The sequence below is a fragment of the Gymnoscopelus microlampas genome (assembly GCF_963454915.1).
Source record: "Gymnoscopelus microlampas genome assembly, chromosome: 14".
Lineage (NCBI taxonomy): Eukaryota > Metazoa > Chordata > Actinopteri > Myctophiformes > Myctophidae > Gymnoscopelus > Gymnoscopelus microlampas.
In genome coordinates, this window is record NC_139951.1 from 35317995 (window position 1) to 35343244 (window position 25250).

Here is a 25250-nt window from a genome sequence, read left to right on the forward strand (position 1 = left end):
GTGCTTTTGACTCCACTACATTTATAGGAAGTGGGAAAACAGTACATTATGAATTACGAATTCCACTTGAGCCCTATTTCAAATATAATAAACATAGTAGTTTTAATATAGTATACAAGAGCCAGGTGAGAATGCTCCACCATGGTTCATACTGGACCTTCTTTGTTCTCTTGTAGACTCTTCACTGAAAGATTCGATAAAGGTACAAGAACCAGGTAAAACGTGTCCTTGATGGTTTCAAACCATATGTTATAAATAGCGTGATAGTGTGAAAGGCCTGGTGGCATAAGTGTAAATGTGAGGCTTCACAACCCTGAGGTTGAGGGTGTGAATCTTGGTTCCTTCAACTCTTTATTTTTGGTCTCTCTCCCTCCTCACTCTCTTTTTTACCTCATCTTGTATAAGGTGAATCCTTTATCTGTACATAAATAATAAACCCAAAAGAAGATCAAAACAATTGGACGTGAAAAACAGACTTTATTTATATCTGATAGAAGGTACAGAAAGTAAATGTGACCAAGTCAGTGATCAGGGGCACATACTGTATTACTATCATATCTTTATAAGTACTCCTGCTTGTCGCGATCAGTGCAAGGCCAACACTGCTTCCCTGTGTCTCTCTGTCCCCTCAGCACCATATGGTAAAAACAATGCCTATCAGTCCTGTTCCCTTGCCCCGGAACCACAAAACATCTCTTTGGCAACAATAAACATAGAGTGATCTTCTTTTTACCTTCCCTCTGGCACACATACAGTACAGTACATCAATGTTCTTAGAAGTTATTTAGTTTTCTTGATACAAAAATAGCACATACTGCTTGTCTAGATGGTTCTATGCTAAACTATTACAGAATATTAATTAAGCTAGGGGGCTACCTAGACAACCTAGAGAGAGAGGAGGCAAACAAATACATAGAACACACTACATGTTGATCAGGGAGAGGAGCTTTTCGATATGTGGCACCCTGGTTCTTAAAGGCTTTGATGCCAACTGTGATATGAAATAGCAGCAACCAACCAATTATTTTCCAACAGGCTCAACCCCTTTAAGGGTGATTTAAACTGGGCCATCCCTATGTTACCCGGGTTCTATGTTCCCCACTAACCATAGGGTTAGGGTTTAGGGTTAGTGAAATATCTGTAACATTTAAAACTAAAACCAAACTAAAACTTTATTGTCCTTTTCAACGTATTGTTGCCTCTCAACCAACTACTGCACAACTGAATAGACAAGTTAGGCTAACATTCAATGCATTAGTTGATTAACTGATCCATTTCCCCTCAATCGGTCAAAGTAAAGCCATATGAATTTTTTATATTCATCAGGAGTGATTTCATCCGAGCATTGTGCGCTATAAATATTATTCTGCTACTGTTCGGTGTGTTGATCAAGCTTGTTTTTCTTTGTACAGTAGATTGCCCAAATTGTGAAGATGAAGACATGAGCTCTGAATCTGACAAGGTACAGCAGTTCAAATTCTAGTAGCCTACTGTGATCATAGTACAAAACAAAGAAACAGACAAACTCAAACCCAATTAGAGCAAGTGACAGTTCAGAAGGGCAGGCAGTTCTCCTAATTTCTTCATGTTAATGGGCCTAACCCTAACTGAGAATTGTCAACTGTGTGCTGAAATAAACTTGGACAAGAAATCTCTTTGCAGTCAAATATAATGTGCGTAATATGTTTTTCTTTTCATATTAGTGTACTCATATGAACTGTGGTGTACTGGCCCAGAGAGGAAATGTATATGCATGTAATCCTCTTAAATTTCCTCCCCACACAAGTTTGTTCACTAGTATGAAAAAGGGTTTTACACTTTCACTCAGTACCTGAACCCTAAACTCAAAAATAATTCCCTTTTTAATCCCACACGAATAACAGATGGCTTTTCATAAGACCTTGAAACCATACAATGCTAGAAATCAAATGGAACACTGGGCTAAATGTTTTAGAGGAGTGGTTCTCAAACATGTAAAGGACCCCAAAATATAAATGTATTTGGCCACAGACGCCCATCTGAAAGGATTTTGTGCCAGGGACCCCCATAAGAGAAGACATTTTTTTCTTTTTTTTAAATTATTCAACATTTTTCACAATTGTTCACAAAATTGTCACGATACAACGCCTTGTGAGCTTGTACATTTGCTATTTTGGAATAGCCAAAGTATAAAATGAGTTTAAAGTGGTTAAACTGTTACTCATTTTGCTGGGGACCCTGTGGAACCCCGTCAAGGACCCCTGGGCCTGGGGTTCCCTGGACCCCACGTTGAGAATCACTGTTTTAGAGCATACAACGAAGGGTTACTGGGAGTGATGGTGATGCTGGCACTCAATTTGGTACAAAGCATATGAGCCATATATATTATGTAAAATAGTACAGTAGCGGTCCTGATAAAATAACATAAAAACACTGATAGAATCACAAAATGCTGCATTGTCCAAGTTAGATGAGCTGTTTTCATCGCGACAGCCAGAATGTAACAAGGCAGGAACCATGAGACTTCCATTTGCTTCTTTTTTTGTAACATTCTGGGTCTCACCCATGTGTCCGTTGGTCCTGAATTGACCCAAATATTGTCATTATTATATTACTTGTGATACATAAAGGATTTTCGATAATACTCATGATGACAAGGAAAGCAATTTCTCCTTTGGTGAAAAGCCAAAGTTTGTGTCCATTCACTCAGCATATACATAATAAATTAACTGTCCTACTGGAAAGCCATGCTGGTTCCATGTCATATACAGTATGGTTCCATTATAAATAAAAGGTGAATTGCGTCACAAACTTGTGATGCTTTTTCCCCCTCCATAGTTCTCTGCCTTTTCACTCCAAAAATATGTTCAATTCGACCCAATATATTATTCTGTAGTTTGTATATATTACCATACTCTTTTAATCATTCTAAAATAATTAAGACACTCCCCTATCCTGATGAGGAGGAAATCCATTTTGAAAAGTGTCCACTAGACAATAAGAGGCACTGTCTGACGGTTTTCTAAAACCTGACGTCCGAAACCAAACAGAAGTCATGCTAGTGCTGTCCACACGGGGTAGTAGATCTCACTCTGTCCCCATCCTCGCCACTTCCTGCAGAGAAGAGATAATTGTTACTGAATATAAGGTTCCACTTTTCTTCTAAGAGATCCCCCTAATGGATGCATGTCTTAAAGCCATGTACAGTAGTCATTTGTTGTACTGTATGTCATAATATAGATTATAGACAGCAATAATTAGGTGACTCTTAAGAGAGAGAAATATGATTGAGTATTTGTTGTCAAAACAGCTGCCTGGTGCACCATAAGCAGCTGTGGATCTGGTTAAGTTTCACACATTTAAATGGTGTTCATTTGACAACATGGATTATTATTGCATATTTTTCAATACATCTTTGACACCATAGATTTTTTTCACGCTATATAATAGCCTAGTATGACATTTTTCATAGCATGTCACCCTTTCGATGCCAAAGTAATATGATGGTTTTGTTGATGCACAAAAAAAGTAATGTAATGAATGTATGAGTATGTTTGTTTTATTTTCTTACATACAAATAAGATTTTTTTGTTGCAAAATTCTATGCAATCTCTTCTACTATCGCATTGTGAATATACTATATATGTTGTTTGTTTTTTTATTTGTTTTTGGATTTTCTGCCTTTATTGATAGTTTTCAGTGACGAAAACAGGAAAGAGGGAGAGAGAGACGGGGAGAGACACGCAGCAAAGGTCGTCGGGCTGTAAGACAGACAGACAGACAGACAGACAGACAGACAGACAGACAGACAGACAGACAGATAGTCTAGATTTTGGAAGCAGCATTTGAGGACTGCATGGCCTCTGATGGCACAGGGGGAGGTAAGGTCAGAAATATAGCTTTCTTTCCAGCTTTAAAATCAAGTGAAATTGAAGAATCAACTCTAAAACGAACAGGCAGCCATTTGAATGACATTGTGTATACAGCAATGAGGAAAAAACAACATACTGTATGCCATGTATTGTTTAACCAGATAAATTCAAGATCACATGGAAACAAGCTCAATAACATCACCCTTTTAGTCTGCAGGGGCAAATGATTGTTTTTAATTAATTCAAGCTCAATTTATACCCCATTTGAACGGTGTTGCTTGCCGAAAAGAACAGACCTAGTAGGCAAGTAGTCTCACGAGCCAGCCTCTGTTCACTGTCGTTCAAGTCGGCAAGTAACACGGCAGTGTTAATTCCGACGACTAAAACTATGACAAAAAATGTTCGTCGACTACCTTTTTTCACTGACGAAAACTAAATAAAAACTAAGCTATGATGACTAAAACTAAGACTGAATATATTGACAATTTCATCCACAAATACAAACTAGACTAAAATGTTAGGGAGGGACTAGTGGAATCCAGTAGAACTAAAAGACAAGTCATTTTATGTTTGGTTGCGCTTTGAAAATAGCTGATTTACAAGCTCACACCGCGTCGCAGCGAGACGCGTTGTGAGCTTGTGGATCGGCTACAACTGTAGATTTAGTCGACTAAAATCTTATGATATTTAGTAGACTAAAACTAGACTAAAACTAAAACATTTCAGATATGGCTAGAATTAAATAAAAGTTTATTCAAAAGACTATGACTAAAAATAAGTGACATTTTATTCAAAAGACTATGAACAAATAAAATGTTATTCAAAAGACTATGACTAAAACTAAAGGAAACTTTATTCAAAAGACTATGACTAAAACCAAATCAAAATGTGCTGTCAAAATTAACACCGCAACACAGTTGTGCGACAGACTTTAAATTAGGTTAACCCATTCAATCCGGGAACGCATCTCTGTCATTTTCTAGATTTCTTTGGCTGTTCAAAAATAGCAGATCTACAAGCTCAAAGCGCGACACCGAGTGCCGCGCTATGAGCTTGTACAGGTCTTAATGGGTTAAATTAGGTTAACATTCATCTCAGAGCTGAACCCACCTTCACGCTGAGTCCATGTCAGAGTCGGACACGTGTGTGATGGAGAAGCGGGACACGTTGGAGGGGGAGACGGTGAATCTGGAGTACTTCACAGCTGGCTTGGGCTCCGGGCGGGCCTTAGGAGTGGAGCGAGGAGGCGGAGGAGGAGAGCCGGACGCCATCTTGGACGTGGGCAGAGGGAGCAATGGGAAGTCATCCTCCCATTCGTACCCTGCACCTGCAGTGACACAAACAGGAAATGTATGAGCACAGACGCAATGTTTTCAGTGCTCACCAGTGGTGGAGAAAGTACTCCATTTTTTTCACTTAAGTAGAAGTATCAATACTGCAATGTGGAAATACTTTATTACAAGTGAAAGTCCGGAATTAAAAATTTACTTGAGGAAAAGTACAAAAGTATTGGCATAAAAATGTACTTAAAGTACCACAAGGAAAATTACTCATTATGCAGAAAAAGTTTAAAAAAAAATAATCTTTTGAACATAGCAGATCTACAGGCTCACAATGCGAGCTTGTAGATCGGCTATTTTCATATGGCCAAAATATATATGGGGCTGAAGTGGTTAGTGTAATGTATGTTTTGTAATAATAATCAACATCTTCAAAGTATCTAGTAACTCAAGTTTTCAAATAATAGTGGAGTAAAAGTACAATATTTGCCTCTGAGATGTAGTGGAGTAGAAGTAAAAGCACTGAAAATTGGAAATACTCCAGTAAAGTAAAAATACCTCAAAACTGTACTTAAGTACAGTACTTGAGTAAATGTACTTAGTTATTTTACACCACAGGTGCTCACTGAGTTTGTCCACGACTGGTATAGTATCAGACTTGGTAATTGGTATGTTTTTGTTCAATTCAACACTGATGACTAATCATGTGGATCTCGGGTCCACCGTGGGAACGGCGAGACTCCAAATTTGGATCTCGGTCTTCAAGTGGACAGCCTGCTGTGACGTCAGTCATCTATGTACACAGGGGTCTTCAACGTTCTTCAGGCCAAGGACCCCTTAGCTGACAGAGAGATGAAGCAGAGACCCCGAACTACATATTGGATTCATGTTAAATGTGTGTTTAAAGTCATGTAACGACTTAAACCCTCAATTGCAAACTTGACCTTTGGCTCGTACTTGGTCTGCTCTTTTCTCCCTGTACACCAAACCTCTTTGCCGAAAATAGCCGATCGCAGGCGCGTTGTGAGCTTGTAGATCTGCTATTTTCCCAGAATATGGATACGAGTGTTCAAGTGGTTCATCTAAAAATTTAAAATAAAGTCCCTATCACACAAAGATTTGGCGACCCCCCTGCAGTATCTCTGAGGGCCTCCCAGGGGTCCCGGATCCCCTGTTGAAGACCCCTGATCTATGACATACAGTATCTATGATGTATGAGGAGTCCGATCAGAGAGTTAAATATAAGAGAATTAAACATTTGTGACCAAAAAAAATATTACCCCTCTCACTTCTGTGGTCTACTGGCAGTGTATACCGTACAATAATGGTGGCGCTGATTAATCCAGGGGGTTTTCAAGATCTAGACACCCAGACACACAAAGTCACGCAGACCGATCCTCTTATAGACAACTAGATTCCTGCAGAGCCATAAAAAAAATAACCAAAAAACAAGGCTTCGCTCTTTACTTACTCTCCTCTGAAATATTTCCGTCGGAGGAGTCATCTGAGGCATTGACCTTTTCTCTGGCTTTCCCCTGTGAACTTTGACACTCTGACGGAGGGAATCCATGCTCAGCCAGCTCTTTGGTAGGGCTTTCCTAATGGAAAAAAAGTTACGAGAGCACAAGAGAAGTATTAGCAATAACAGTTGCATTTAAAGAAAAAATGCTTAGACACTGCCATGGCAGTGGCTTGGCCTAAGAGGGATTATCCTCTTTATGACTTGACTCACTTGATCGAACAGGTAGACAGTGACATCATCAAAGAAAGACACCACCTTCTTCTTGCGCTCTAGCTGGTCATCCAGGGTCTCGGCGGTGAGCAGCGTGGGCATCTTGAGAAGGCTGCGCAGGTTGTGGGCATCGTCATTGCTACTCACCACGACGGGCACGGGGTAGCACTCGTCTTCACTCTGCTCATCCTGCACACTGTAGTTCCGCAGCTCCTCGTCAGAGTCCTCACTGTCGTCCGAGTCGGCCTCTTCCCCGTCCGCCTCCCCCCCGTCGGCGGCAGACACCCGGCCCTCTGTTGGAGAGAGGGCAGGTAGAGAGACGGAGGGCGGAGGAGGGGAGGAGCACACAAAACGCCTGGGGTTCACCGCGTTATGCGGCGCCACCTCATCCTTCAGCAAAGGGGTTGTTATTTCGCTGGGTGTCGTCGATGACTTGTGGTGAATCGTGTGCTTCATTTTTTCTGACACCTCAGCAGACTGGACACTGGAGACTTCTGTGGTGAATACTTCTCCATCCTCTGTCTTGATGCCAGAGCTACTGTCTCCATTTAGAGCGTCAAGAGCTTCCTCCATGGCTCCCACCACCTCTGCAGCCCAGTCCCCCAGTGATGAACTCTCTACCTGGGAAGGCCATTCATCCAGCCCTTCCTCGGCTGTAGAAGTGGCACACTCTGACAGCTCCAGTGTGTCATCCTGGCTACTCTCTGCTATCTGGCATGCATCCATGTCTGGAGGCGGAGAGGAGCATGGTTCTCTGTCATTAAACATGTTTTTTACGTGGAGTTCCATGTGTTTGTTCTCCTCCAAAAGAGCTTCAGTGTCCCCTGCATCCCCCTCGTCCTCTTCCTCCTCTTCCTTCTTCCTTTTTTCACCCTTTTGTTCTGTCATCCTCTCCTCCATGTTGGCATTTAACTCATCCCTCGCTTTTCCCCAGTCATCTCTCGTCAGCTTCTCATTTTCGTAGTCTGAGAAGTAGGCGGAGTCCCTGTACGGGTTCTTGTCACTCAGCGGTACAAGAACCGGGTCAGCGGTTTGTAAGGATGTTGACGCCAAGTCTTCCCCAAGTGACAATTCTGCATCTTCGGGTGCCACCTCGGTCTCTACTCCCTCCTCCTCCGCCTCTTCTTCCTCCTCCAGGCTGGTGTCAAGGCTGGGCTTCGTCGGGGGTTGGTCGCGTGGCTCGTGAGGCTCCTTGGGGACAAACTCTGGGCTTTCATTGTTTTCCGTGTCATAGCCACTGTCCATGGCCTTGGGTGAACTGGAGGGGTGTGAGGACGCGGGGCTGAAGCCCTCACAAAACCCCGTCGTGGACGGCAGGTCGACGGAGTCCATGGAGTCGGGTGTTCCCACTTGCTTCTGCAGTGACTTAAACGCAGGCGACACGTTAAGCTCGCCAGACTCGTCGGCAAATATGCCAGAGGTGACGTCCGTGATGTCGTCCGTGATGTCATCATCATCGTCCTCGTCATCACTACAGTCCAGGATGTCTATGAGGCTGACGCTGGAGCAGCCTCTGTCCACGCCGCTGTCCACAGTTTGACTCAACTCTGAGTCAGGCTCTGTCAGGGCCTCCATCACATGCATGTTGTCTGTGGGAGGCGGGCTGGCTTTAGCCATTATCAGCATCACCTCTTCTAGCTCGGGCTCTACCGGGTTCTTCACGATCACATCTTTGATTTTGTCATCGTCTTTCTCTATGCTCGTGGTATCATCAATCATAACGTCAACGTACTGTTCCAAGCTGTGTATAGCGGGTGTGTCAGTCTTTAACGAGGCAGGTTTGGCTACAACGGGACCCCCGGGGGCGGGCGATAGATTGGGTGAATCCTCGTTGCCGGGGATGTCGATTAACTTATCTCTGTCGTAGTCACTGTGGCTGTAGTTCATCACCAGCAGGCCGGTGAGGGGGTCGACAAAGTGAGAGTGGCAGCATTCACTCGGCACGGGCACATCGGCCTCGTCCTCGTGGCACAGGTAGGCATAGGCGTCCGATGGCACCACCGTATGGTGGTTGCTGAGCGTAAGGCAGGAGCTGTTATCTTTGGCCTGGTGGGGCTCCAGGTAGTCAATGCGTTTTGGCAGAGAGTGGAAGGTCAAGCTGTGCTCCTCCGGCCATGAGTCCTCAATGTCTGTACTGGGCATTGTGTAGTGGAAGTCAACATAGGCGTCTTGCCTGCAGCTATGGCTAGCCCGTCTGTGGTGGCCCTGGCCACCGTGACGGTGCTTGGCAGGCCACGTGTTGCAGCTGTGCCTCTCCACGAATATATCCTCCTCGTCCTCCTCTTCGGTGTCACTGTCTTGGTGGCCGATGAAAAGCGCCCCCTCTGTCTCCATGTTGATGCTGATAGAGTGGCTGCCGTGCCTGGTGTGGCCTGGCATGGTCTTCCTCAGTGAGCCCATCATGTCGTAGTAGCCTCCGGTCACATTCTTCCCTATGACGGTGCTCTGGCCGGTCTCCAGGTAGTGGTCTCTGTAGGCTTCCTGGGCCTGCGGGCTGTTGATAGCGGGCGTTATCCCTAGAGGGTTCTCCAACTCTCCAAGGGCCTCCCGCAGGCTCCGCGACCCCCAGCTTTCCTGAAGTAGCTCCACAGGAGACTCCCCTCCAATCAGGTAGCGGTGGTGGTCCATGCCCATAGGGGGCGAGTGTTCATAGTAGTAGCCCCCGTCTCGATCCTTATAGGATATATAGTGACCGGACTCCCAGGGTCTCAGGGGGCTGCCGTCTGACACTTGTCCCAGGAGAGGCTCCATTGTCAGAGAGATGGCAGGGCTGGAGTCGTGGGAGTCATACACGTCTGTCTTATGAATGTCCGCCGACCAATAAGAGCCCATGTTCTTAGCCTGGCCAGGGCAGGCCATGCATTCCCCCGAGTCTGCGCTTCCGGTCAGGAAGCTCCCGCTGCTGCCCGGGTAGTCGGGGCTGTAGGAGCACATGGTGTAGTCCAGGTCAATGTTGCAATCCACCGGCTCCTCGATGCGGATGTAGTATTCGCTGCTCACTGAGGGGCTGTGGGCACTGAGGACAGGCACCACCCCCGGAGCATGGAGCTGTTTGGGCTGGTAGTAGGGGGGAGAGACTCCCAGGCTGAGCTCCTCCACGGGGCAACCCCCCACCATGCCCCCCGGGGGGTAAAATGGATTCTGGCAATGGCGGTCGACCTGGCCCAGGGTGCCGGAGGAAGCTGTGGTGGCATGGTAAGGCTGCTCTGCCCTCGCCTGCTCCCACTTGTACTCAAAGTTAAGACCATGGCTGGTCTCTGTGACCGTCAGGATGTCGTCTCCGGACTCCGAATGGTAGCCGTCGGTGACCGAGAACTGCTCGAGGAGAGGGAAGGAGGAAGAGGAGGGGTGGTCCGGCAGTACGGTAGAGGCACTGCGGTGGCTGCTGTGGCCGATGTTGGGCCGCAGTGAGTTCCAGCGCCTCTCAAAGTCCTCCTCCACCTCGCTGGCTCCCTTGGCACACAGGTAGCTGAGCAGGAGGTGAACCTCTTCCGCATTGGGCCTCTGGTCAGGCTGGAGCCAGCAGAACTGCATCACCTCATACCTGGGGATGAACGCGTACACACACGCACACGCACACACACACACACACACACACACACACACACACACACACACACACACACACACACACACACACACACACACACACACACACACGTGTGTAATTACTGTATTCACATGTACTGTAGATGCAAATAGACAAGCAGACAGACAGGCAGACAGGACATTATGACGTGCAGCTGAGTACTCGGAGGACAAAGAGCATCCAAAAAACAATTTCGAAAACCAAAACAGGAAATGGGAAACCTGCCTTATTTGCATTTTAATTACAATCCAATGAGGAAATGAGCTGGCCCTCGTACTGGGAGAACTGAGCTTTAATCGTATTTTCCATCTCCAGAGATAATGGGTGCATTTGGTCTTTCATACACCATGAAAGCATTGATACTGGGCTCAAGGGTGGGTGGGGTTTGTTGCTCGTTGTATGTACAGGATACAACATGCTGATGGAACACAGCGCCCGAGCCACAGATTACCATTTGTAATGAGAACAGAGCAAGAGGGTGCTTGTGGGAGCTGTGTGTGCGTGTGTCATTTGAACTGCCTCTTGCCTCCAGGGATAACTGAAGGTTCTATGGTATTGTGCACCCAGCATGTAGCATGCATGTGTGTGTGCGTGCGTGCGTGCGTGTGTGTGTGTTCCAGGTGTTTGTTTATGTGTGCATACGTGAGTGCATGTGTGTGTGTGTGTCCATGATTGTGTGCGTGTGTGCATATGTGCGTGCATAGGTGCGTGCGTGCGTGCGTGTCTCACCAGCGTTCAGCCAGGGGTGCTTTGAGCATGGGTTTGGGTAGTCGTAGCTGCAGCTCCCTCACAGCGTGGGCCAGTACCTGCCTGTCAGAGTAGTGTCTGTAGGGCTGGTTTCCCAGCTCCAACAGCTCCCAGATGGTCACCCCCAAAGACCTGGACATTAACACAACAGGATGAATATCGCCTTGTATTATGTGGAGACCTCATCATGAATTAACTTGTGAGTAACTTTTTCGTAGCTCTTTTTTTTTGCGACAATTTCAGTTGATCTGAAAAAAAAGAGCTATAAACGGATAGCCTTCCTTTATTTCTTTTTTCGAGATCAAAGGTGTCATGGATGAATGCGAATGCATGTGAATGAGTGTGTGTTTGTGCAGGGTTCGATTTGTAAAAAGAACAACAAAAAAACGAATGTGAGAAAAGAGAATGTGGCATTTTCACTCAAGCCCTATGTGTCTTTTATTTTGACACATTGACAGACAATTTGTCAAAGATTTGACACAATTTGTCAAATCTTTGACAAATTTAGACAAATCTTGACACACTGTGACACTATCACAATTTGTGTTTGTGTGTGTGTGTGTGTGTGTGTGTGTGTGTGTGTGTGTGTGTGTGTGTGTGTGTGTGTGTGTGTGTGTGTGTGTGTGTGTGTGTGTGTGTGTGTGTGTACCAGATGTTGCTCTGTTGGTTCTGGTCAGCCACTAGCAGGTTTCCATGCACCTCATCCAGCAGCTCTGGAGCCATCCAGCGCAGCGGCACATACATCTGCTCTGACGTCACGTAATAGTCATCCTGGACACAGAGGCGTCATTAAACCAATTACATGTTTCTATGTTCAAATGTTAAAGTCACATGAAATAATCAGTGAATACATTTTATGATATGAATGTATGATGAGAGATAATGACCTGTGTATTTTATATTCTATTACTGTAATGTATTTCTTCAATTTATTGTTTTACTTGCTCTAAGAAAAAACCTGTAACTTTCAATCTCTCAACAATGCATAAAAATCCAAAATATTTTGAAATATTAAACAAGATGGGGTCTAATAACGGCATGACGCCCATGTGGCCAGTTTGTGACATCAACGGTCTACGTCTTATCTATGAAGTATGACTCCGTATTTTCGTCATGCCATAACAATACAAATAAAATGGTAATTGATTAAAGGAGTTGTTCAAAAATACTTATTTTTTATCGATTACACACCCCATGAAGCCTTGAATTCATGTTTTTTTTTTTTTTGTCGTATTCCTAGGCAATCATTTCATGGTCTCTCCGGTAGGAGACACAAATCAATAGAAAATAAGTAATTTTTTGGATGAATTAAAGCACTGATCTTGTCGTGGTGTGAGCCTGTTTCATATAGTATTTAAAAAAATGAAAAAAAAACTAAAGAAATATATATATTTCTTTAGTTGTTACAAATGTAAAAAAAAATCAACATCGATTATTTGATTAAAATCTATATTTTCTTCCCACAATTGGTTAAATCGATTAGTTGGATTCGATTTGCCTTTGCAGATACGTACCTTGTACTTGGTGTGGGACAGACCATAGTCTCCTATCTTGACGGTGACATCAGCAGTCAGCAGGCAGTTCCTCAGCGCTAGGTCACTGTGGGGCGGCGACAGGACGCTTCCATTATTTATAACCATAACAGTCTAAATTAGCACACAGAGCCAGGCTCATGTGTCTCCATGCACTGTGGCATTTGGAATGCTCCGCATGCAAACAGCATTAAGCAACTCTGAGCTGGAGCCATTATTCTGAGCAATCTGACATTGACAAACTGCTATCTTTTTAGAGAGGGAGTTTATCAACACAAATTACATGGCAAGTAAAGGTCTGTCTGAGATGAATGTTGCAAATAAAATAATCAATACATTCATTAAAGCTGCAATCCGGAACTTTGTTTAATGGATAAAACATTATTTGAACCAATCTGTATGGTAGAATATGTTAGTACAGTGTTGACTAGCACATCTGCAGTGGTTCAATGGAGATGGTCTTCCTACAGTACTTGATGTATTACTTGCATGAATAAAGCTCATATAAGCTCATATCGCAATATCTCCCCCGACCAAGCGGGAATGCCTTCTTCGAAGAACGTCCGCAACTTCGGCTCTCCTGAGACCCAGGTTCAAATCCCGGGTAGGACATTAAAGTTACGGATTGCAACTTAAATTAATTACTCTAATAAACAAATGCTCATTAGTGAGTTTATATGCAAATCTACATATATAATCATTGATGTAGTTATTGCACTTGGAACATTTTCTATTAATTGAGCACATGTGACATCCAGATTGAAGTGGATAAAGACTGGAGAGGACAGGTCATCCCCCCCTGCAACAAAATCACTGATGCTGGAGTCAACGAACAAACACTCAGGCAGCACCAGGATATTGTTCCAGGAAGAAACCATCAAGTGTCAGAGATCCTTCCACTCTGTGGAGGCTGGAGCCATCCAGTCTGTGTAGCAGATTGATGATGTTTACCTAGTTTCTTTGAAGCGCTGAATTGTTGTCTTTGCACTCTACTTATGTGACTATTTGTGTTTACCCCTGTGGTTTGTTGAGCAGGGTTTGTGCGACTCACTCTGATCTCGCACTTGTGAGTCGCTCCGGATAAGATGCCTAAATTGTAAACTTGAAATTGCAACTGATGTAGCGTTTGCTGTGTGTGTGTGTGTGTGTGTGTGTGTGTGTGTGTGTGTGTGTGTGTGTGTGTGTGTGTGTGTGTGTGTGTGTGTGTGTGGAATTTTTGTGTTTGTACCTGTGTGTGAAGTTGTGTTTGTGCAGGTGTAAGAGGCCCGATGCGATGTCACAGGCCATCCTTTGTAGAATAAGGGGCTCTGGGGTCATGGTGTCTGAAGCCCTGCAGCTGCGCAAGTAGCCTTTCACATCTCCCTGGACACAGCAAGCACAGTAAACAAAACATGACTCTCGCCCACAGAGCTCACATGCTGCTGTTGTATTCTATCCTGTTCTACTCTAGTCCCTTTGTATGTAATCGGCCACTACAGTTAGTAAATATGTGTCCCTGTAGCTTTTGCTGTATATACTCGACTTTGGGGCAGAATTCTTCATGGGCACACTTGGCATTACATCCTCTGACCACTTGGGGGCAGATGTGTCTATTGAATTAAACCCTTGTAAAACTCTGTATACTGCTGTAAACTGGACTGCAACAATAGTGCAGACTGCAGAGGACTGTCTTAACCACATTTATGCTATTATGGGAGTGAACATTCATAAAAAAATACATATTTCTATACATCTACATGACAAGCTCCCAACACGTCGCAAGGTGTCCTGCTACTTTTGACAAAGAGATTTCTTGTCACCTTTTTTCGCTAGTTTAGCCCCTTCTCAATAGATCCTATTTCTTTCTATGCCGATATATGTTGGTTAACTGTTCAATGGTTCTCAACCTTTTCAGGCCTTGACCCCACCCTGACAAGCACTTGGAATTGAAGGAGTTGAGGCATTACATTTAGTTCGACTCGGTTCCACAGATAAATATTGTGAAAATAGCTGATTTACAAGCTCACAACGCCTCGCCTTGTGAGGCGTTGTGAGCTTGTAGATCAGCTATTTAATTTTTTCTTATATTATTTGACAATTTGGCCAATGTATGACCAGTTTTTATAGTATAGTTTGTTGATTACTTTTGATGCAGTAATGGACTTTTTTCATATAATTTATTTCTTTTTTAGGTATTAAAAAGGTCTTAAAAGTCCTTAAATTGTCACTTTACTGTCATCCGGGGACCCCCCCCCAAAATCATGTGGGGACCCCGGGTTTAAGAGGCTAAGACAGGGAAGGTAGCATGATGAGTGGCCATGGTTGGACCACAGTCTTGTTTAAAAGGTCACCCTAGCTAAAAAAATAAAATAAAATAAAACTTCCAACTCTACCCAGGCTACAACAGTGTAGCATTCTAGCTTCATTTTCTCTCCCACTAATATGCAGACACAACAGAGGGGTCATGGTTGGCAGCCCATTAGTCCACTGCACCTGTTTCTAATCACATATGTAAATCAGATTATGTGCCGATTAATCACAATAATCCTGCACAAATCACAGCCAAGACGTACGTGTCAAGTCATGCAAAATGGATGATGACATTCAGCGTCTTCATTAGCATCATTATTCTTGTTTATCACCTTCACCTGTGTGCTGACAGTCACACAGTCAAAGAAGACAAGTTTGGTCCCTGCCCACCATGCCTTTGCAGTGGTGTACCTGAACACCCTGTGTCATCATGGTTGAGAGATTGATACAGATAATCGAAAACATTAAATACGTTTGTAAAAACGCATTTTTAGTGTCCGAAATGTAGTGTGGATAAATATAGGGGGTAGCAGAGTCGTCAATTATGAAGTGAATCAGTAGACACAACACAACACAACAGTTACAGCAGAAAATAAAATGTACACATTAACAAAATATATGTTTTGATGTGTCTTTTTGTCATGACCCATTCGTGATTGGTACAAATGTAGAGGGATTTATCAGCACCTTGGCCTGTCATTAATGTTTTTACAGGCCAAAATAATTAAACAGCATTTTCCATAAACTACATTGACGAGAATAAGTGCAATATACCACTGTACATGCACATTAATAAAGAAATGTAGATAAAAAAAAGATAAAGTAAACATGGTTTCTAAGAGGAGAGCAAAGCTGCTACACAGTACCATCGTCAGTGCTAATGTAACTGACAGTGTGCGTGTAACCAAATGGGCCCTTAAAACACTTAAACCCTATTAACTGGGGTCCCCCAGGGGTGTATTCTTGGTCCCTGCCTTTCTTCCATTTACACCAAATAACAGCCGAGCAGCTAAATGTTCGCCTAGATGTGTTCAGTCACATTTGTACACTCTTTGAGCTAAATTAACAGCCCTCCATGATCTTCGTTGTTTGATTTGGGCCTCTAATACCACTACTAGAGGTACAGTAATTCCATGGTGTAGCACATGAGTTTCCTCACCAGTGGACAGAACTCCATCACCAGCAGGTAGGGTGTGACCTCGGTGCACTGAGCCATGCACTGCAGGAGCGCAGGATGCTGCAGAGCCCTGCAAATACACCCAGTTCACAGAGTCAAACACAGGAACAGCAAACATTATAAATAATAAATGTATTAATAATATAAAACAATGAAAATGAGAAAGCTTAACCCATTGAGACCTGAAGCCGATACATGTCTCCTAAATCCCAACGTTTGTTTCTATATCAGTGGTGCTCAAACTTTTTCATGTCAAGGACCCCTAAAATGATATGTATTTGGCCGCGGACCCCCATCAAAACATTTTGTTCCAGGGACCACCAGAAGCACAGATTTGAGTTAAAAATGTTTGCTTTAAAAATATATATATTCAGAAGATTTGCACACATTTTCAAGATTTTTCAAAAATAGCAGATCTACAAGCTCGTAGCGCGGCACTCGGTGCCGCGCTATGAGCTTGTATATCTGCTATTTTTGAATAGCCCAAAGTGTAAAATAATGCTTTTTAGCTCAAATCTAAAAATGACACAGTTCCAGGTCTTAATGGGTTAATAATATAAAACAATGAAAATGAGAAAGCTTAAAGATTACTCCCCCATTGGTGGGGGGGGGGAGCGGGGGTAGGGAGAGAGGGAGTACCTAAAATGAGTGAGCCCGAATCCTATCACTACACACATCCCTCTCGAAGGGCAAAATATCAACATATCAACATAGAATAGAGTCCTCTCAGTCAACTCGTCCTGATGCTCAACAGATCATTTCTTGACAAATCCAACCCAACCACATTATCAATCAACAAAAGAAAAAACATGATCCAATATTCTACTCAGTGTAGAGAGTGAGATTACACAAATGGACCCAAATGGACCCTTGACTTAACATTTCATCACAGGATTTTGCTGTGAAGAATGAAACTAGGCATTCCAGTCAAAGTTGCACGCAGGGGGTTTCTGCCACTGGCTGATGATGAAAAATGGCTGGTGGTTAATTGAATGTGTCATCACACCCTGTATGATAGAGTGAAACTGACAACCTCAGAGAGATGATGAGTAGGACAATTTAAAGTCTATCATCAATGCGTGATTAAACAAGATGGGGTCTAATAACGGCGTGGCTTCCACATGTGGATCTGGGACTTTGTGTGGCCAAAGCCAGACGTCAGTCAAGACGCATCTATGATACCGTCACTGTCGGGCAGAAACCTTGTCCAAAACTGTTCAGAAAATGGAAAAAAGAAGCTGTGTTCCAATTGCTTTTTTTGCTACTTTTGTGTGACACTGTAGTAGAGCATGAATGTACAAAATAACATAAAAGGTTATGGAGATGCAAGGTTTCTGCCTGACAGCACAGATATACAACTATTATCTATATAAGGTTTCTGCCTGATCCAACAAAAGAAAAATGTATGGAGATACTTCCTTGGCCTACTCCCTACTGGTAGCATGCACAGCAAATTTGTTACTGATCATGCCAATGGTTTGAGAGATTAAACCTCAGACTATAGAGCCATGCCACAAAAAGGTGAAGACCAAAAGAAAAACACAGAAAGGTGGAAGTGAGGAAGAGAGAGTGTGAGTACACAAGATGATGTAGTAAAGTAAAGGGAGAGAGAAACAGAGAAAATGTTTGTGTGTCTGTGGAATGTATGCGTAGGAGAGAGAGGGGAGGGGGGGGGGGGGGAGAGTGGGAGGAAAGAAAGAAGAGAAGATTACCGGTAAGGCTGTGCTTCCTCTAGGAAGTGCATCTGGTCCTGAACGCTGCCACTAACTTTCAGTTCCTTGATGACCACCTGGGTGGTGCTGTTGAGTCCTGCGTTCACCTCCCCCAACAGCACCTGCAACAGCGCAGCGCGCGCACACACACACACACACACACACACACACACACACACACACACACACACACACACACACACACACACACACACACACACACACACACACACACACACACACACACACACACACACACACACACACACACACACACACACACACACACACACACACACACACACACACACACACACACGTGAGAACAGTGGAGCGGGCCAGGATGTACAGTCACACACCAACAGTTAGGAGGGGACATACATGCACAAAAATACATATACGAATACAAGTGTTGCACGAAAAAGTGAAAAGACAGACACAGACATGCATAAAGAAAGAAAGAAAGAAAGAAAGAAAGAAAGAAAGAAAGAAAGAAAGAAAAACACGGAGACACAGGAGAAAAGAAATGCATGCAGCCACAACCAGACACACAAGATGGACATACCCAGTCAAGGTACACAACAGTGGAAAAGGTATTTGTGTGCATGAGTGAAATGAGTTTCAGAGGTAAGGGGCATGTGGGTGGGGTGGGGTGGGGTGGGGTGGGGGGGTGGGGGGGTGATGAGAGAATAAGAGAGAATGACAACAATATGTTATCCGTGTGAAACTACAAGACAAAACAGACAGCGCAGCGCGGCCTCCAATCACACAGTTATTCGATACATCATAGGATTTCTCTCTGGGGGAATTGTGGAGAAGTGTGTCACTCCTGGGAGCGGCTGACATCAAAGGCAGGAAGAATCAGGCCCCCCATTACACACGCACACGCACACACACACACACACACACACTCTACAGGTAATGCAGCATGTCGGCCATTTTAACAAGCTCCATTCGGAACATGCCTGGGATCACGGTGCTGACTAACAGGCGTGACGCGAGCCCCTGCCGGCGGTGCGTTTCATCTAGCTCACACACACACACACACACACACACACTCAGGTGGGAGCAAGGACCCGCCGAACAACAGAGAAACAGCCGACAGAAATATTAAGACGACTGAAGACACAGAAGGGGCGGTCTTACCTTCCCGAACCAGCCATTACCGATCTCTTTCAGGTAGAGCAGACTGTGGCGGCCGAGGTCTGTGGATCTGAGGAGTTGGACTGGAGGAGACGAAATGAAGCGATATTATAGGTAACAGTGAGGACAAAACATGATGACATTTGTACACTATGTTCCATTTCTTCTCGGCACTGACAGCGCACCACATCCAAGATCTCAAACGGAACTAGTTGAATCCACCCTCTGTCCATTCCCACAGTTGTAAGTGGCCGAGCACGCTCTAATTGACCTTAATGCACATTGAGGTGTCCTTGAACACTAATGGACAATTACCTCAAACTAAACAGAACGACCTGCTTTCTGAACTCTTGTCCTGCAGTATGTATTGACCCTGCTCTGACACCACTCTGTCTGCGGCTCTGTCCTCCACTCCCCAACGCATATCACTGTCAAGCATTCAGAGATGACCTGTGTGTTCCCAACCTGCACAACGCGTTTTCGAATGTCCTCACTACATCCAAGCTCAACCAAACAAGACGGGACTGACGGGCGGCAACATCACCCTCACTCTCTCTCTCCCATTCTCTCTCTCTCTCTCTCCATCCCCCCATGGTGACACCGGCATTCTCGGACCAGAGGCAGACAGACAGCGCTTTGTGGTGTAACCGCCCTCCTCCGGCCCGCCACACAGTCCACTCACTGTGTGGAGGCCATACTGGACAACCCTGTCGCGATCCCGGGACAAGTCATTCCGTGGGTTCGGCTCACGCACGCTCCGAGCTCCAAGGAAAATCGAGGCCATTGTCTGGCTGCGAGGGCTGCATGGCACCAGTTAGGACCAGTACACAACACACTGGAGCTATTATCTAGCAGCTCCGTGACATACAGTAATAGCCCTGAGCTGAGTTGTAGTGATAAGTGTTGTAAACAATGGCTCCTTGCCTACGCCCTGTTGTCTTCTGTCCAGGCCCTGGATGTTCACGTGGTGAACTAATGCATATAATGAAAACTACAACAAGTTTAATGCATGTGTTTTTCTTGAAAACCCAACATGACACATTGAATGCATCCCGACAGGTAGAGTCGAAACCGTACCATAATTTGTCTTTAATGTCTTTATAACAAATACAGTAACTCAATTTCCATTTGACAGTGCTGTCTGCCCTCACTAGGCTGAGCGCTGCTGAGCATCCATCTGAACAATGTGTGCGGCTAATATGGCCACTAGGCAGGAAGTTCTTATGGAGACGCACAGCAGCTTAAATCACTCGGAGCTAAATGGAATTCCTATTACGCCTCTCCAGTCCAGTAGATCTGAGAGTATTCACTGCTGAGCTGCTGGGCTATAGTGCTGTCCTTGGACAATCCTCGAGCCTAATTCAATTCTGATGTTCACCTCCGGTTGCATAACTCCAATTCAAATAGCGGCACTGGGAGCATTTGGAGGTGGCTGTGCGTAATTGAGAATGTAATTTGCTTTGGCGTATTTTGTGAAAGTGTGACTGTGTGGGTTGGACGTATAGTGTATAATATAGATATGCTCTGAGACTGCGGTGGTAGTGGTGTGTGTGTGTGTGTGTGTGTGTGTGTGTGTGTGTGTGTGTGTGTGTGTGTGTGTGTGTGTGTGTGTGTGTGTGTGTGTGTGTGTGTGTGTGTGTGTGCACACGTTTGCATGCATGTTTAACCTTTAGCTTAATTCTTGTATTTCTTCGACTAGTACATGCAAATGCTGTATTTTCTCTTATTTATGCGAGTGTGGTTACGTCTATGTGTGTGTGTGTGTGGGGGGAGGGGGTTGCGAACTTCTTTGCTTTTCGCTGTACAGCTTGCAGTCCGTCAGGGGAGGGCCTCATGGCCCCTGGCACTGGACTGAGCCAAGCTCTTACAGTATGGGTGTCTCATCAGGAGCCCCACCTATCCCCCGACTCCTCATCAGTGGTGTAAGGTAACTAAGCACATTGCTTAAGTGTACTGTGATTACAAACATGAGGTAAAGGAGTATTTCCAATTTTCAATACTTTTACTTCTACTCCAGTCTCCTCTACATCTCAGAGGCAAACATTGTACTTTTACTCCACTACAATTATTTGAAAACTTTAGTTACCAGTTACTTTGTAGATTTTTACCCACTTCAGCCCTATATACATTTCGGCCATTTGAAAATAGCCGATCTACAAGCTCACAATGCGTTGCATCTTATACATTAGAAAATTGTGAAACGGGACATTCTGCATAATGAGTACTTTGACTTTTGTACTTTAAGTATATTTTGATACCAATCCTTTTGTACTTTTTAATCAAGTACATTTTCTACATGACGGTATTGATACTTTTACTTAAGTAGTACTTCTTCCACCACTGACTCCACTCTACAGTTCCAGTACACAGCAGAGTAGTTGAAAGCCTGGCTGAAAAAACGCCTCACGATACTTCAGCTCCCACCACAACTCCCATGAATTAACCAATTTCAACCCGGAGTCCCCCATTATAGGCAATTAACCACTTGAATCCAAGCATCCCGATTCTAGGGGATTCCTATTCTGGGGGATAACAAGCTCACAACGGCTTCGCAAAACACGACGCGTTGTGAGCTTGTAGAACGCCTATTTTCGGCAAAGAGATTTGGTGGGACAAGGGAGAAAAAAAGAGCGGACCAAGTACAGAGACAACTAAGTATTTGTTTACTAAATATAGAGGGTTTAAGTGGTTAACTGAAAGAGTAAGCAAAGGAAATGAGCACAGGATAGATACAGTAGATGGAGAGAGGGAGAGGAGGAATATGAGGCGGTAGAGAACATCATGTACGGTAGGTTTATCTCTCCTGTCAAAACAAGTTTAGCTGGGGAGGATGTCATTGGGAGATTTACATCTGGGGTGCAGCACTCATGGTGACTCTGTCACCATGGCAACAACATTATGGCAGAGTCGGAGATACTAGTCGACACTTGGAAGTAACTGCGACTAGCTTTAGTTCACTGCCCTTCTGACCACTTCGGGTCAAACCTTGTGCAGCATCAAAATGCACTGATTTAACTTTGCCGCCATAGCGGGGTGCGGTTTTGGGACAGTCTGGCCCGCAGGCGAACTGCGTGGTATTGACCCACATTAAGTCCAACCACACTCCCATGTCATAGGTTTATCAGGCCCAGATCTGCTGCCCTCAGCTCCGTACGCATATCAGACCGACAACACTGGCCATTGTCACACGCATCGGCCAGATAGGAGGAGCGAGAAAAGGAGGGTGCCTGAGTGAAAGGGGGATATTCTCATCAGGGTCTGGCGCACTTGCGTGCCTCACATTCCACGGAGCAGCAGCGTAGGCTGGCCGCCTGGCCGTCATTATGCAACAGGCAGATGTTTGTGGGAGAGAGTGATTTGGGGGACAGAGAGGGACAGAGAGAGAGAGAGAGAGAGAGAGAGAGAGAGAGAGAGAGAGAGAGAGAGAGAGGGGGGGAGGGGGGCGTGGGGCGTTGAATAGCACGGAGTTCATTCTCTGGCGACACAGGGTAGAGACAGCGGGATAGGTGGAGGCCCAACCGAGGCCAACGCTAGGGCGTTGGTCACTCACTCTGGGGCCAAACTCTTAACTCAGACCAGAAGTACAATGTACCTCACCCATGTACTGCTCTCACACCCTTGAAAAGTACTTGCAGTTGCAAACCACTGGCACATTCACAAAGCCTCATTCCAAGAGAATGAATATGCCATTAACACAGCACTGACAAAATAGTAAAAAAATGACATGATGTTAGGATCTGCTGTTACAGCTGCCTCCATTATTGCATCAGTTTATAACTGAGTCCGTATAAAAAAACGTTCAAAATCTTCGAGGTCTGCATGTGTTGACTGAGAATTATAGCTACTACGCCTATGGACTGCAAAATGATGTGAATAGTCTTATCAAAATGGGCTGCAACATGTTGAATATTGTGTTATATGTGAATTTAAATACAAAAAAAAATCAGTTTACCAACTGAATAGAAGTAAATTCAGTTGAAGTTTAACCCATTAAAACCGGGAAATCATCTGTCATTTTAGATTTCAGCTATTATATACACTATACAGTATATATAGCAACATAGGTTTTTCAGAAAACTCTTAGGATTTAGAACAGTGGTTCAGAACAGTGGTTCTCAAAAAAATGTTTACAATTTAGAAAAATCTTGAAAGTGTTAGAAAAATGTTGAATAATGTAGAAATGTTTTAACACAAATCTTCTCTACTGGGGGTCCCTGGCACAAAACATTTTCAGATGTGTGTGGGGGGGGGGGGGGGGGGGGTCCACGGCCAAATACTTGTATACAATTTGGGGGTCCTTGACACGAAAACGTTTGAGAACCACTGATTTAGAAGGCACTTGTAGAATCGCCCCAGTCAGCCTACCTGATCTAGCCGGCTGTTTGGCCACAGGGAGGCAGACCTCGGTGAGAGGCAGGATGTACACCTCAGGACCGGTCTGGGAGGCCGGAGACGCCAAGGTGGACAGGTCTGCATGGTACTCCTCCCCATCCACATTCTGGAACTCCTGGAAAACACACACAAAGGTCACTGAGGTTAGCTTTAACGAGGCTTAGGAGACCACCATACCAAAGAAGAGGGAGCAGGTTGCTTGTAGAATGGCTGGCCAGCTGCCAAGCAATGTTTGGACAGCAAGATTGCAGACAAAACAACGATCAATGTAAAACACCCGCATTTTTCACAAAATCTACAATAAAAAAAAGAAGCAGAAAGCACAATAGCCATCTCTCAAGATATCTTGCCATAATGACCTACAGTATATCCATGTGTCAGGAAGCATCATATAAAACAGTCTAACCACTCACTGATGTGCCTTTTATTAAATTATGTCTACTGTGTAATGACACAGTTTGTGTCAGCAGAATCAGAACATGACCTCAACAAATGGCGCAGGCATACACAGATTGTATAATATCGTTGGCTTGGTTCTGGGGCACTTGTGATTGTTTCACATAGGGAACCAAAGCAAACCAAAACACGTTGTACTGGCCTAGTTAAATGTCTGGAATGGGACATTGTAAACAAAGCCACTTATGTTTACCCAAAACACATTAGCAATAAAAATGAACCTCATCCACTACTTTGAACTGAAGAAAGAGTGCTGCATAAGTGCTGCGATACTTTCAGGAAACCAAGTCCATTATTACTGCAGTGCAGAATCGGAGTGGACCCACTTTCTAATTCTATTTACGAATGTCTTCACATTTTCTTTGAAAGCTTAAAAAATATCTGGTCAGACAAGTCAGAAAGTGGTCCAGAAATGACAAAGAGTGTAGCACTAAATGACAAACTGCCATTTCAGTGCTCATTTGTCATTTTAATGGAGTGAAAATGAAGGCTACATCCACCGCAGCACTGGACCGATCTCTAAAGAAAGCATTCATCCCCCATGGCAGATGGCAGCAGCAGTGATCAATAGGTTGTAACAACATTGAGAGTGGCAACGATGCGCTTGTGCACGTGCACGATTGATCACGATCGCTGTATCGAGTCACGGCGACTGAGCACAAGTCACCTGCGATAACTGGACCGTCTTTATTTGACCCGAGATCTGCTCTGAGGTTCTGCAGTGAGGTTCGGGTTGAATGCAGTGACACATTGTAGAAGGAAGGAGAGATAGAGGAGAGGAGAGGAGAAGAGGGGGGGGGGGGGGTGTAGGGAATTGGCAGGATTTGGAGACCGGATGTCAGGATAAAGCTCTCTCTTAGTTGAGAGCTGTGGAATGGAGGGTCCCAAACCGTGGAAAACTCTGACCCACTGTGGCCCTAGTTCACACACACACACACACACACACACACACACACACACACACACACACACACACACACACACACACACACACACACCAACACTTAAACATAAAGACTTCCTTTAGTTGCTTCATCCTGTCCCACAAGTATGCACACGCACACACACACACACACACAGCACAGGCACGTCCATAATACAGACGAAACGACGCTCCCAATCTTCACACGGCCCTGTGCAGACCAGCTTCAACATGTGTTTTCACTCTCCACATCATCAGTGACACAGACCGCTCACACATTATATTGTCACGCACGCGCGCACGCGACACACGCACACACACACACACACACACACACACACACACACACACACACACACACACACACACACACACACACACACACACACACACACACACACACACACACACACACACACACACACACA

At 44.6% G+C, this 25250-nt stretch overlaps 1 protein-coding gene across 1 annotated transcript in view; it reads right to left on the reverse strand.

Moving 5' to 3' along the window:
• Positions 1-468: 468 nt before the first annotated feature.
• Positions 469-25250, reverse strand: part of aatkb (apoptosis-associated tyrosine kinase b) — a gene marked incomplete at its 5' end in the record, with an annotated part of 30462 nt that continues 5680 nt past the window's right edge. The window contains 12 exons of the mRNA XM_084078310.1: positions 469-3093; positions 4962-5178; positions 6603-6729; positions 6864-10407; positions 11182-11331; positions 11849-11970; positions 12714-12798; positions 13960-14093; positions 16180-16267; positions 17910-18031; positions 19056-19135; positions 23418-23559. Coding sequence (XP_083934436.1) covers positions 4964-5178; positions 6603-6729; positions 6864-10407; positions 11182-11331; positions 11849-11970; positions 12714-12798; positions 13960-14093; positions 16180-16267; positions 17910-18031; positions 19056-19135; positions 23418-23559 — 4809 coding nt within the window. The 3' untranslated portion in view covers positions 469-3093; positions 4962-4963. The remainder of the gene's footprint in view (positions 3094-4961; positions 5179-6602; positions 6730-6863; positions 10408-11181; positions 11332-11848; positions 11971-12713; positions 12799-13959; positions 14094-16179; positions 16268-17909; positions 18032-19055; positions 19136-23417; positions 23560-25250) is intronic.